Source organism: Macrobrachium nipponense, chromosome 27, assembly GCF_015104395.2.
Source record: "Macrobrachium nipponense isolate FS-2020 chromosome 27, ASM1510439v2, whole genome shotgun sequence".
NCBI classification, from domain to species: Eukaryota; Metazoa; Arthropoda; class Malacostraca; order Decapoda; family Palaemonidae; genus Macrobrachium; species Macrobrachium nipponense.
In genome coordinates, this window is record NC_087216.1 from 18,527,796 (window position 1) to 18,540,752 (window position 12,957).

Here is a 12,957-nt window from a genome sequence, read left to right on the forward strand (position 1 = left end):
AACTTCGTAGCGAAGACTCAGAACCCTTCGGTCCCTGACGACCAGTTCGAGTCATTCACGATCCCCTCCCTGAAGGACTTCGACGATGATGCAGATGAGATGCTTCTTTGTCCTGTGAGGGTGCTACGTCGCTATCTGAAGAGAACTTTGCACCTCAGGCCTGAGTTTCGACACCTCTTCGTTAGCACCAGGGTTACCAAGAAAGAGGTGTCCAAGAACACACATTCTTTCTGGCTTCGTGAGGTCATCAGGAAGGCGTACGCTTCAGAGAGGAGTGACGACACCGGTACCCTTCGATTGAGGGCTCACGATGTCAGAGGTATTGGTCCAACCATTGCGTTCCGCAAGAACTTCTCCTTGGCACAGGTGCTGAAGGCAGGGGTTTGGGCTAACCAGACCACCTTTACTTCCTTCTACCTTCAGGATATTGCCCACAGGTCCTTGGACACCTTTTCCTTGGGACCCGTGGTGGCTGCTCAACAAGTTGTGTAGCTTACACAGCTCCCGATTAGACAGAACAGCATCGCATCCTTGTGTGACTGCATGAATAGGCGAGCGAATGAGAGTGTGACTGGCTTCTCTTCCTCCCCCTTTCTCTCCTCTACCTGTGGGCAGAGGGCCGCGGTCATCACTACGCTAGACAGGAGGCCGATGCAGGTAAGCTATATGACTGAGCTCCGTCTTATCCCTTTCAGTAGGGATAGGAGCATTTTCCACCACTCCCCTAACAAGGGGGTGAGTGGATGCCAACAAGAGACAAACCCATGACCCTATATTTGGCTCTTGAAGTAGGAACTAGTTCTTGCTTGCTATTCATATGAGGCAGGCTTGCCTCCCTCTTATTAATTTGGTCCAGAGGTCTGGCCACTGATCCTGCGGTGCATACCCCGATCAGCTGGTAAGAGGCTAGGTTCCCTCCCTCTGCTCTTATGACCAGGAAGGGAACCAAGGTCGGACAGACACCAGTCTGTTCTTAAGACTCAGATTCCACCCACCAGTAAGTGAGTTTTTCATATGTTAAAGGACCGAGGGTTTGTATTACGTATCGGGACAAATCACAATTTGTTGAAAATTGTATTTTTCCTAACTATACAAACCTGAGGTCCTTTACACATAGTCCCACCTCATGCCACCCCTCACTCTGTTTCCTGGGCCTAAAGCAAAGTGACTCCTCACCTCCCAGTTGGGCGGGACTCCCTACTATCGGACTAGCAGTTAACTACCGAACCACCTTGTTCGAAAGCTTACGACCAGTTCCAGCTGGCACTGATTACATTCCATTCGTTAAAGGACCTCAGGTTTGTATAGTTAGGAAAAATACAATTTTCGACAAATTGTGATATTGAATTGAACTTTGTGGGCAGCTAAAAGCCAGGACATAGTTTCTTATTTTGTCATGGGTATCCTCAGTAGGGCATGAGGATATTGCTTCATAATATTTGAATGCATAATAATTTTTGGTTATTGACACCAGTTGATTTGAACTCTTGGTAAATTTTATAAATAATTTTTTTTTCAGAGTTCATTGGGCATGCTTGGATCATTGAATATGTCTCAGATGCAAGGAAATGCACAACAGCTAATTAGTAGAGCTGATCCCAAGACATGGCGTTCCCTTGACCTTGATCCCCACAATATGCGACCACCTCCATTCAAAACTCAAAGGTCTTCCTCAATGCCCACTCCAAAGGTAAATGAGGCTCAGTTTTTCCAGAAAATTACCATAAAATGTTTGTTACTGAAAGCTGTAACTTTTTGTTACTGAATGCTGTAACTTTTTGGTAGAAGTTTTGATTTTTACTATTTTTAAGTCATTCAGTGAGAATTGTGATTTGTTCCGATACGTAATACAAACCTTCAGTCCTTTAACAATAGGAAATACTTATGGTGTAGCTGGAATTACGGCCGTTGAATCTTGAACAAGGTGGTTAGGCAGTAACTAACGTGGAGCAGGCTAGCCTGCCCGGATGTAAACACTCCACTTTGCCTTTCGGCCATCTTCCTATGAGTCGTCTTCCGATGAAGACGTGTGTTTGTGAGCTCCGGCTGACTGGTCATTGATCTTTTTTCCCGGTGGGATCCTTTTGGTGTATTTTTGTTTTTTAAATAAATGTGCATATACAGTGTTTGATATTAATACTAAACAAAGGTTTGTCCTTATTTTTCAATTAATATACAAACCCACTCTTTGTGATAGCCTTTATAACCGCCCCTCTACTTGTGTTAAGAGTCGGCGGCAAAGGTATACCAACATATTATTTACATTCTTTCGCCCTTTAACACTGGGTCAGACCAGCATGAGGACAAGATATGTATTTAACGTAAGTGATATTGATCCTGTAACAGGACATGTATTCATATGGAAATTACGCTTACACTTGGGAATTACCGAGGGAACTTCAAAGGTTTGTCCGTGTTTTGTTGTTATTTTAATTTCTCTTCTTCCTTTCACTTACTATCGGAAGAAGGTAGAAGGGTGGGCGGGCAGTGTTGATGTTGGGGGATCTCCTCTCACTTCGGAGGGTGGTGCCCTTAGATGCGTGAAGAGTATCCTCATTACTTTAATATTTGTTCATGAAACTTACCTGTCAGATATATATAGCTGTTTTTCCGAAGTCCGACAGAAATTAAAAAACTTACGACACACGTAGTGGGAGTCAGGTGGTTAGTACCCATTCCCGCCGCTGGAAGGCGGGTATCAGGAACCATTCCCATTTTCTATTCATAATTTTTATACATTCAACTTACCTGTCAGATATATACATAGCTATTGACTCCGTCGCGCCAACAGAATTTCGAATTTCGCGCACACGCTACAGGTAGGTCAGGTGATCCACCGCGCCGCCGCTGTGGGTGGCGGGGAATAGGAACCATTCCCGTTTTCCATCAGATTTTTTCTGTCGGCCATACTGGCAACATCGTTGTTGGTATCTCCGGCTGGATTTCGTTTTTGGATACAATTGATCATCGTTTTGGACCCTTTGGTGACGTATTTGGATTGTTGTACTGGCATACGCTTTTGTGGATCGTTATTTGGATTTTGGCTTGGAATTTTCATCATGATGTCTGATTCTGGAAGTGTGGTGAGAATGTGTGAATGAAGGTGCAAGGTGAGAATGCCGAAAGCTTCGGTTGATCCTCACACTGTATGTAAAAGATGCAGGAAGTATGAATGCTCGATGGATAACACTTGTCATGAATGTGAGAGTTTGAGTGCTGAAGGGTGGAAGTCTCTAACTTCTTATTTAAGGAAATTAGAGAAAGACCGGTTAAGGAAGTCATCTTCCAAAACCAAGCCTAGCTCTCAATCTTCAAGTGGTTTGGTGAGTAATATTGTACCCTCCTCTAACATTATGAACGCTCCTTGTAATATTTCAGGTCCTTCTCCGAATGCAGATCCTACGGACTTTGCTTCGGAGATAGCAAGCCTTAAAGCTGCGCTTATTGAAAATGGAGCGTAAGAAAATTGGCTGCCATAGAAGGTAAGCAAAGTAGTGCTGTGGAAAGTGATGTGAATTTGCCCCAGTGAAGTGGAGGAGGCGTCTGATTGGCTTCACAACGCTCCCAGGCCTAGACCTCTTTCAGCTCCCAAGCCCAGAGGAGAAGGAATGTCGAAAGCCTTACGGAGGTTATGGAGGATCCCCACCAGTCAGACGTCTCTTCGGCAGAATCTGTAACGTCACAGACTGCAGAGAACGCATTAGAAAAAGCGTTCTACGTGAATGTTTTTTGTCATCGGAGAATTCCTCACCTAAAAGAGGATGGAGATCAGCGGATCGTTCTCGTCCCTTGAAGAGGATCTGGGAAGAATCGGGCATAAACTCGAGTCCGGAACGTTTTTCGGAGGACTCCCGACAGAGAATAAGAAAGCAAAGGTTTTGGCTTCTCCCGATAAGTTGTGGGGAATGGAGAAAGAAGGCTCTCCTTCCTCTCGTTTAGACCAGAGAGAAGAAACGACGAAGATATTAAAGGATATGCAAGAGTCTATTGCTTCCTCTAGTCGGGTTCTTTCGAGAGATCCTCCAAGAAGAAAGGATGTTAATCTTCCTGTGAAGAAGTCAAAAAACCCTTACTATCAACCTCCCAGAAAAGAAGATTCTTCTTCGGATGAAGGGTCATTTTTTTCACAGACCCGCGAGTTTGGGGCGCGAGGCGCCAGCCAGGCGTGAAGCGCCAGCCGAGCGCGAAGCGCCAGCCAGGCGCGGAGCGCCAGTTAGCCGCAAAGAACTAACACGTAAGCGCGAGGCTCCAATCAGGCGCGATGCGGCAACCAGGCCCTATCCGATATCACAGGAGACGACTAGGCGCGAGAAGCTGGCCAGGCGCGAGGAGCCAGCCGCGCGTGAGAATTCCTACAAGCAGGAAGAGACAATCAGGCGCGAGGCGCCCATCCAGGAGCGTAGCGCCAGCCAGACGAGAAGCGCCAGCCAGGCACGATGCGCCAGACTGCCGAGAAGCGCCTACCAGGCGAGAAGCGCTAGCCAGGCGCGAGGCGGCCGCGAAGAGACATACAGGCGCGAAGCGCCAGCCAGACGCGACGCGATAGACGGCCCGCGAAGCGCCAACCAGGCGTGAAGCGCGAGTCGAGTGCGAGGCGCGAGTCGAGCGCGAGGCGCCAGCGCGCAAGAGGAGCCAGCGAGGCGCAAAGCGCTAGCCGAGCGTGAGGCGCCAACCGCGCGAGAAGATTCAACCAAGCGCGAAGCGCAGTCAGGCGTAAGGGGCCAAGCTGATCATGAAGAGCGGCAAGAAGCGAGAAGTTGTAAGGGGTAATAGAAGATCTTTTCATGTAATGTCTTTCGGATAGCGAGTCTCCTACAAGTAGAAACCCTAATGCAAGGATGCAACCTGGTACATCGAAGGTTACGGTTTCAACCTCCATGTCTCAGGATGTTTTGGTGGATAAGAAAGGGAGAACTTCTAGATCTGTCAGTCTCTCTCCTTCTAGGAGTATTTCTCCTATAGGGAATATGTCTGGACGGAAAAAGAATCTAATAAAAGAGCTCGCTCTCCTTCTAGGATGAGTTGGATGAGGTGGTCGGAGGAAGAAAACCCGAACAATGAGGGGGGTATCTAACTACAAAGTGTTAGCCTCTCTCTCCTACAAGAATTTGGAGACTCTCTAAGCCCTGCAGCTCCTCCTTCCCAGAGATCTCTGTTCTCCAGTACGAAAGGTTCCTAAATCGTCTTCGTATTTTAAAAAATGAAAACCAGCCATATCAATGAAGAAGGCTATTCAATCTTTAAATAATTGGATAAGGTGAAGAAGGAAGCTCAGAAGACAGTTTTTTGCACTCCTCCATGTAAGCTCGGAGGTAGGAGGGGAATATGGTACAGGACAGAGGAAGCGATGGGGCTTATGCTTCCATCTTCCGCGGAGGCAGATTTTTCAAGCTTGGTTGAAGCATCGAGAAGACATGCTTTGAATACAGCTAAAGCATATTGGAGCATGTCAGAATTGGATCAACACCTCAAGGGACTTTTCCATGTACTAGAAGTTTTTAACTTCTTAGATTGGTCCCTTGGAGTGCTGGCCAAGAGGCAAATGAACCAGATGTTTAGAACCTAAGTTTTACATTGCATTTTATCCTGTATGGATAAGGCGGTTCAGGATGGATCGGGAGAATTGTCATCTCTATTTGGAGCAGGTAGTAGTGAAGAAGAGATCATTATTGGTTCATTTCTAACCAAAGCGGTTTCTCCTTCACAAAGGTCAGCCCTGTTATACGCTCCTCTCTCGGATCACCTTTTCCCTTCGCACTTGGTGAAGGAGATTTCAAAGTCTCTTGCTGAAAAGGCAACCCAAGACTTATTAGTACAATCCTCCAAGAAATCAAGACCAACAGTACCAGTAGCGAAGAAGACTACTCGTACTCCGGTAGTGCCCTTTCGGAGAGGTTCCACCTCTCGTCCTCCAACGAAAACAGGAGACAGCAGAAAAGCGAGGAAGGTCCTCCTTTAGATCTTTCAAGAAATCAAAGTAGCAGCGAGGTCCTCCAAACATCTGTAGGGGCCAGGCTCCTAAAACTTCGTAGGGGCATGGAAGATAAGGGAAAGCCGATCCTTGGACGCTAGCAGTCTTGGGGAAAGGTTGCATTATACCTTTTCAGGACAGACCACCTTTGTCGAATTCCCCAAAGGAACTGGCGGCGAAGTACAGGACCCTGTTCTGAGGGAGACACTTCTTCAGAATGGTGATAGGAATGAAGGACAAAGAGGCAATAGAAGAGGTTCAGGATCCTTCCTCTCCGGGGGTTTTACAACCGCCTGTTTTTAGTTCCAAAGCGGCATCCGGGGATGGAGCCAGTCTTGGACGTGAGCATTCTGAACAAATATGTGGAAAAGAAAAAGTTCTCGATGGAGACTTCTTCCTCGGTACTTTCAGCCCTGCGAAAGAGAAGACTGGATGGTCTCTCTAGACCTGCAGGATGCATATTTCCACGTTCCTATTCACGACCCAGTCATCAAAGAAGTATCTCAGGTTTGTGATTCAAGGGAAAGTCTACCAGTTCAGGGCCTTGTGCTTCGGCCTCTCCACGGCTCCACAGGTATTTACGTACCTGATGCGGAACGTAGCCAGATGGCTACACCTGGAAGGCATAAGCGTCTCTCTGTACCTAGACGATTGGCTGATAAGAGCAAAATCCCAGGAACAATGTTTGGAGGATCTGAAGAAAACATTAGAATTGACAAAGGAATTAGGACTTCTCGTGAATCTCAAGAAATTGCAGATGACCCCCAGTCAGGACATAGTCTATTTGGGGATTCAGATGAATTCTCGGGATTTTCGGGTTTTTCCGTCCCAGAAAGGATTCTTCGGGGATTGTTCGAAAGAAATTACATCCTTCCTAAAGAAAGACAGGAGTTCAGCCAGGGAGTGGCTGAGCCTTCTAGGGACTCTTTCTTCCCTGGAACAATTTGTATCCCTAGGAAGACTTCATCTAAGGCCTCTACAATTCTTCCTAAAGAGATCTTGGACTTGAAGAAGGGCCATCTGTCGGACACTTTTCCGGTAACATTACAGGTGAAGAACACCTAAAGTGGTGGCTGTTCCCACTCAAAGAGAACAAGGGAGTGTCCCTAGAGGTTCGGAACCCAAACCAAGTCTTGTTCTCAGACGCTTCAGAAACGGGATGGGGAGCGACTCTAGGGCAAGAGAAGTCTCTGGCAAATGGAAGAAAGAACAAAGAGATTGGCATATAAATGCCAAAGAACTATATGCAGTGTTTCTGGCATTAAAATTCTTCGAGTCAGAAGTAAGAAATCAAGTGATTCAAGTCAACGCAGACAACACCACGGCGTTGGCTTATATAAAAAAACGGGGGGACGCACTCGTTTTCCCTATTCGAGATAACGAAGGATCTGTTGCATGGTGGATGGAGAGGAATATTACCCTCCTGACCAGATTTGTGAAAGGAGAAAGAAATATCAGAGCAGACAGGCTCAGCAGGACGAAACAAGTTCTCCCCACGGAGTGGACTCTTCACGAGCAGTCTGCAAAGTCTGTGGAACCTGTGGGGAAGGCCGCAGATAGATTTGTTTGCGACGTTCCTGTCAAAGAGGATAGAGAACTTCTGCTCCTTAGTAGAAGACCCGAGAGCGATAGCGGTGGATGCCATGCTACTGGAGTGGTCGGGACTCGACGCTTACGCTTTCCCTCCATTCAAGTTGCTAGGAGTAGTGATGAAGAAGTTCGTAGCATCAACAGGGACGAGATTAACTCTCATCGCCCCGTTTTGGCCATCCCAAGATTGGTTCACAGAGGTACAGGAATGGACAGTAGACTACCCAAGATCTCTTCCAAACAGGATAGATCTTCTCAGACAACCCCACTTCAAGAGGTTCATCAAAATCCTCCCGCTCTCGCTCTGACTGCCTTTCGACTATCGAAAGATTGGTCAGAGTGAGAGGCTTTTCAAGCAAGGCTTCGAAGCAAATTGCTAGAGCCCGGACGATCGTCAACTATCCGGGTCTATCAATCGAAGTGGGATGTATTTAAGAAGATGTGTAAGAAAATAAGCTGTCCTCCTCCGATACCTCTGTGACCAATATAGCAGATTTTCTGTTATTCCTGAGAGAGGAATCCAATCTGTCCGTAGCTACAATAAAGGGATACCGAAGTATGCTCTCAGCGGTATTTAGAAATAGAGGCTTAACTTGGCAGAGGATAGAGATTTGCACGATCTCATAAGATCGTTCGAGACGTCAAAATCTATATCCTCTACTCGCCAAGTTGGAATCTGGATGTTGTGCTCAAATTCCTTACATCGGAAAAATTTGAACCTCCCGACCGTGCCTCGTTCAGGGATTGGACAAGAAAGTGTGTTTTTTCTCATAGCCTTAGCGACGGCTAAGAGATAAGTGAAATCCATGCCCTAGATTCTCGGGTGGGTTTTAAGAGAGACGCAGCCATCTGTTCTTTTCAAACTCTGTGTTTTGGCAAAAAATGAGAACCCTTCGAACCATGGCCAAGGAGTTTTGAGGTGAAAAGTCTTTCAAACTTAATGGGAGACGAAATTGAAAGAACTTTATGCCCGGTAGAGCTCTTAGGTTCTATCTTAAAAAAGAAAGAAGAGTTGAAGGCATGTAAACAAAGTCTATGGTGCGCAGTTCGGGACACGAAAAGACCAATGTCCAAGAATGCGCTAGCGTATTTTATTAGAAGTGATTATGGAAGCTCATAGCGATTGTGCAGAGGATTCCTTTAAATTATTACGAGTTAAAGCTCATGAGGTAAGAGCAGTGGCAACATCATTATCATTCCAAAAGAATATGTCCATGAAGGACATTATTAATGCGACCTATTGGAGATGCAACTCGGTATTTGCATCCCACTATCTTAGAGATGTTAAAATTACCTACGACAAGTGCTTCTCTGTAGTCCTTTTGTGTCTGCGGATACAGTGCTGGACTGAGGACACATACCGATCCTTAAACTTTTATGAAAGTCTATACTTCCATACCATACTGGTGGGATGGGCTCTAACTTTCTTACTTGACGGCTAGTTGTTGCACAGGCGGCCATGGCCTTGTTTAGGTAAGGGAACTTTGAGTTTATCTTACAGGATAGGCTTGGATAAAAACGGTGTCTTTGATTACGGAGATCTCCACTATTTGAGGCAGTTTTTGTGTTACTATTGGTAAAAGTGCTTGGTGTCGCACAGGCGGCCATAGCCCTTGCTAGTGAGGAACTAGAAATGTGCTTTAAACGGAGTAGGATAAAGACATTGTCTAAATTCGTACATGGACCTCTCCTTTTAAGACAGTATCAGGATTTTCTGCTGACAAGAGTGCTTGGGCTAGCACAGGCGGCTTTTGGTGCTTTTTGACAGTATGAGAATGTGCATAGGTCTTACAAGCGAGGTAGTACAAAATTGAAATTATATTTGTTTATTTTTATTTTTACTTATTTTTTCATAAAGAATTAGGTGTAAAATATTGTGATTGAGTTTTTGGTTGTTTGCAAGGAGTCTGGGATGACTTCTTGCAATCTTAGATACAACATTTGGTTAGGTTAAGGTGATCAGGATCGGGATTGTGCTCCTTAGAAAAAAGGTTCTTGTCATATAAGTGGATTGAAACCCTTTGACATAGCCCTTATAGGATCGGCCAAGTAAGTGGATAAGACCCCTTTGGCAGACCTACAAGAACTCTTAGCAATAGATCAATATCTCGCTGAGGCTCTTTGAGACTAAGCAGACTCCTGGGCATTAACCATGAAGTCTTCAGTCTAAACAGGTAGGAACCAAGGTTTTATGTTATTAATACCTACAAACGATTGTGTGTTTTCCTGTTAAATCAGTTATTAGCTGTCTTTACCCTCCTCCAATGGGTGTGAATCAGCTATATGTATATATGACAGGTAAGTTGAATGTATAAAAATGATATTGTATGATACAATAAAGTTTTATACATACTTACCTGGCAGATATATACAATTAAACTACCCACCCAGCCTCCCCTCAGGAGACAGATGGTGTAGAAAAAATCTGATGGAAAACGGGAATGGGTTCCTATTCCCGCCACCCAGCGGCGGCGCGGTGGATCACCTGACCTACCTGTAGCGTGTGCGCGAAATTCGAAATTCTGTCGGCACGACGGAGTCAATAGCTATGTATATATCTGCCAGGTAAGTATGTATAAAACTTTATTGTATCATAACAATATCATTTTCTGTCGCCGGTGTTGTAAACACAGTTTTCAGCACCTCCGTCTTGAATTTAGGAAACTGTGCTACTATAAGTACCCCTTTTTGATTTTTTGGTATCTTGACTTTTGGATCGGTGGCTAGGCACACGTTAATGATGGATTTGATTGATTTTGGCTTGATTTCTCTTTAAATAAGATGTCTGGTTCTAGTTCGGCTAGCGCCAGGTTTTGTACCAAGAGTGATTGTCGAGGTAGGCTACTGAAAGCATCAGTAGACCCTCATACTTTGTGTAAGAGTTGCAGAGAGCATGATTGTATGTATGAAAGTCGCTGCAAGGAATGTGAGTGTCTTTCTGATTCTGGATGGAGAGCATATGAGTCCTATCTGCGTAAGCTTGAACGGGATAGGTTAAGGAGGTCTTCCTCCAGGAGCGTTTCAGGTAAACGTCAGGAAGTTCATGTTTCTCCTACTAACCCTCCTTTAATCACTACTCCTAACCCTGTAGTGTTGCCTTCGGGCCCTGAAACAGTGTCTGTGGAGGGTAATACCCTTACACTTATCTTAGAGTCGATTCGTAATTTAGAATCTAAAGTGCTGCCTTAGAAGCAAAAGTGAAGGTGCAAAGTGCAGTGACAGTGCTCCTTCGTTTGTGGAGGGTGCGTCAGATCGGCCCATTTCGCTCTAGCCTAGACCGCTGCCAGACTCCCAGGTTTCAGGGAGAGGGCATGTCGAAAGCCGCAGGAGGGTTACGGGGAACAACGCCCACCGATCTGACGTGCCTTCGGCAGTATCTGTTGACGCTACCAGACTGCCAAGGAGCGTGCGCGTGCACGTCTCCTGAAAGAGTGTTTCTCTTCTTCAGAGGCTTCCTCCCCGCACAAGGGGTGGAGCTCTCAGTCTGTTTCACGCCCGCTGAAAAGGAGCGTTGGTGATCGTGACGCTTCACGTCCAGTTTTTGCTCTCGAGCGGCGATCTTCGCCTGAGAGTATGTTCGCAGCCCTCCCGCCACAGAAGAAACGTAAGGAGTCATCGGATGATGACTTTGTTGAGCGCCCCAGTCGCTCCCGCCCAGAGCGTGCAACGGCAGTTTCTGGGAGAAGGAAGAAGGCGTCCCCTCGCCCCTCGGCTTCTCTCAGGATCAGCCCGTCACCTGACAAGGAATCCTCTCCTACTGAGAAGATCCTGCGCTCTTTGCAGCAACAACTTGCTGATGCTCTTTCTAAGAGAGGGACGCAACCACGTCCCAGGAGAAAGGATGACCATCTTCCTGTGAAGAGATCTAGAAGGTCTCCCTCTCCCTCTCCTCGCGCTCTATCTCTCCACTTTCTTCGCCTGCTAGAGTTCGTGCGACTCCCCAGCGGCTCTCTAGAGGACGTGAAGAGGAATTTACTCGCTCTGCGCATGAAGCGGTATTACCCGCTCGTAAACTTGCGGTGTGAGAGCTCGATATTTGCGTGGACGCCTTCGGTGCAAGTTCCAGGATCTTGACGCAATCGTCGGAACCCAAGTCGAGCGCCAGTGGCATCTAAGAGTGCACCGGCGGAAGCAGAGCGCGCGCGCGAGATGTTAAGCGCGGTCCTTTAGTGAACGTCATTCGCACGCCAGTGGACGCCAAGCGTGCGCCAGCAGACGCCAGCAGCGCGTGATGTGGACGCCAATCCCCCCCGCGCTAGTAGCAAGCCAGGCGTGCGCCAGTGGAGCCAGGTGTGCGCCAGCAGACGCCAGGTGTGCGCCAGCGGACGCTCGGCGGGTGGACGAGGATGTGGATTTTCGTCGTCACCCACCTGTTTTTGATGAGACTTTGCAAGTTACTTCGGGTCTTAGAGAGACAGGTAAGGAACCAAGATATCAATTATCTGCATGTATATGTTTCCTAAAATTCTATTCTGTCTCTTCCCACCACCAAAGGTGGGATTCAGCTATATATATATGACAGGTAAGTTTCATGAACAAAATGGATATTGTAATGATACAATAAAGTTTGTTCATACTTACCTGGCAGATATATATAATTTAAGTACCCACCCACCTCCCCTCAGGAGACAGTGGAAATAAAATTATGAATAGAAAATGGGAATGGTTCCTGATACCCGCCTCCCAGCGGCGGGAATGGGTACTAACCACCTGACTCCCACATACGTGTGTCTAAGTTTTTTTAATTTCTGTCGGACTTCGGAAAATACAGCTATATATATATCTGCCAGGTAAGTATGAACAAACTTTATTGTATCATTACAATATCATTTTGTTCATGAAACTTACCTGTCAGATATATATAGAGTGTTCCCCCCGTATTCGTGGGGGATGCGTACCAGCCCCCCCCCGTGAATAGTTAGAATCCGCGAATGTTTGGAACCCCTATAAAAGCGCTAAAAACAGCCTTATTTCGTTAGTTAAAACTAAGAAAAACCACTAAAAAAATTTTCATACTTGGCTTTTTTAATAGTTTTATCACAAAAAAAGTGCATTTTTTATGATGGAAATTGATCTCAAAACCAGGAATTTGTGAAATATTCTCATAGAAAAAATACCACGACATGCGCGAATTTTCCGCGAATAATGCAGGGAAACGTTCCCGAGAGAAATCCGCGAATGTGTGAGTCTGCGAATCCGGAGAACGCGAATACGGGGGGTCCACTGTATAGCTGTATTCTCCGAAGTCCGACAGAATTTCAAAACTCCTGGCACATGCAGTGGTCGGCCAGGTGGTTAGTACCCATTCCCGCCGCTGGGAGGCGGATATCAGGAACCATTCCCATTTTCTATTCAGATATTCTCTGTCGCCGGTACTGTCAACACCTGTTTTCAGT

The 12,957-nt window shown here is 46.3% G+C and overlaps 1 protein-coding gene across 1 annotated transcript in view; it reads left to right on the forward strand.

Moving 5' to 3' along the window:
• Positions 1–12,957, forward strand: part of LOC135200618 (neurofibromin-like) — a 369,381-nt gene that overhangs the window by 265,777 nt on the left and 90,647 nt on the right. Inside the window, 1 exon segment of the mRNA XM_064229231.1 lies at positions 1,520–1,690. Within this exon segment, the coding sequence (XP_064085301.1) occupies positions 1,520–1,690 (171 nt within the window).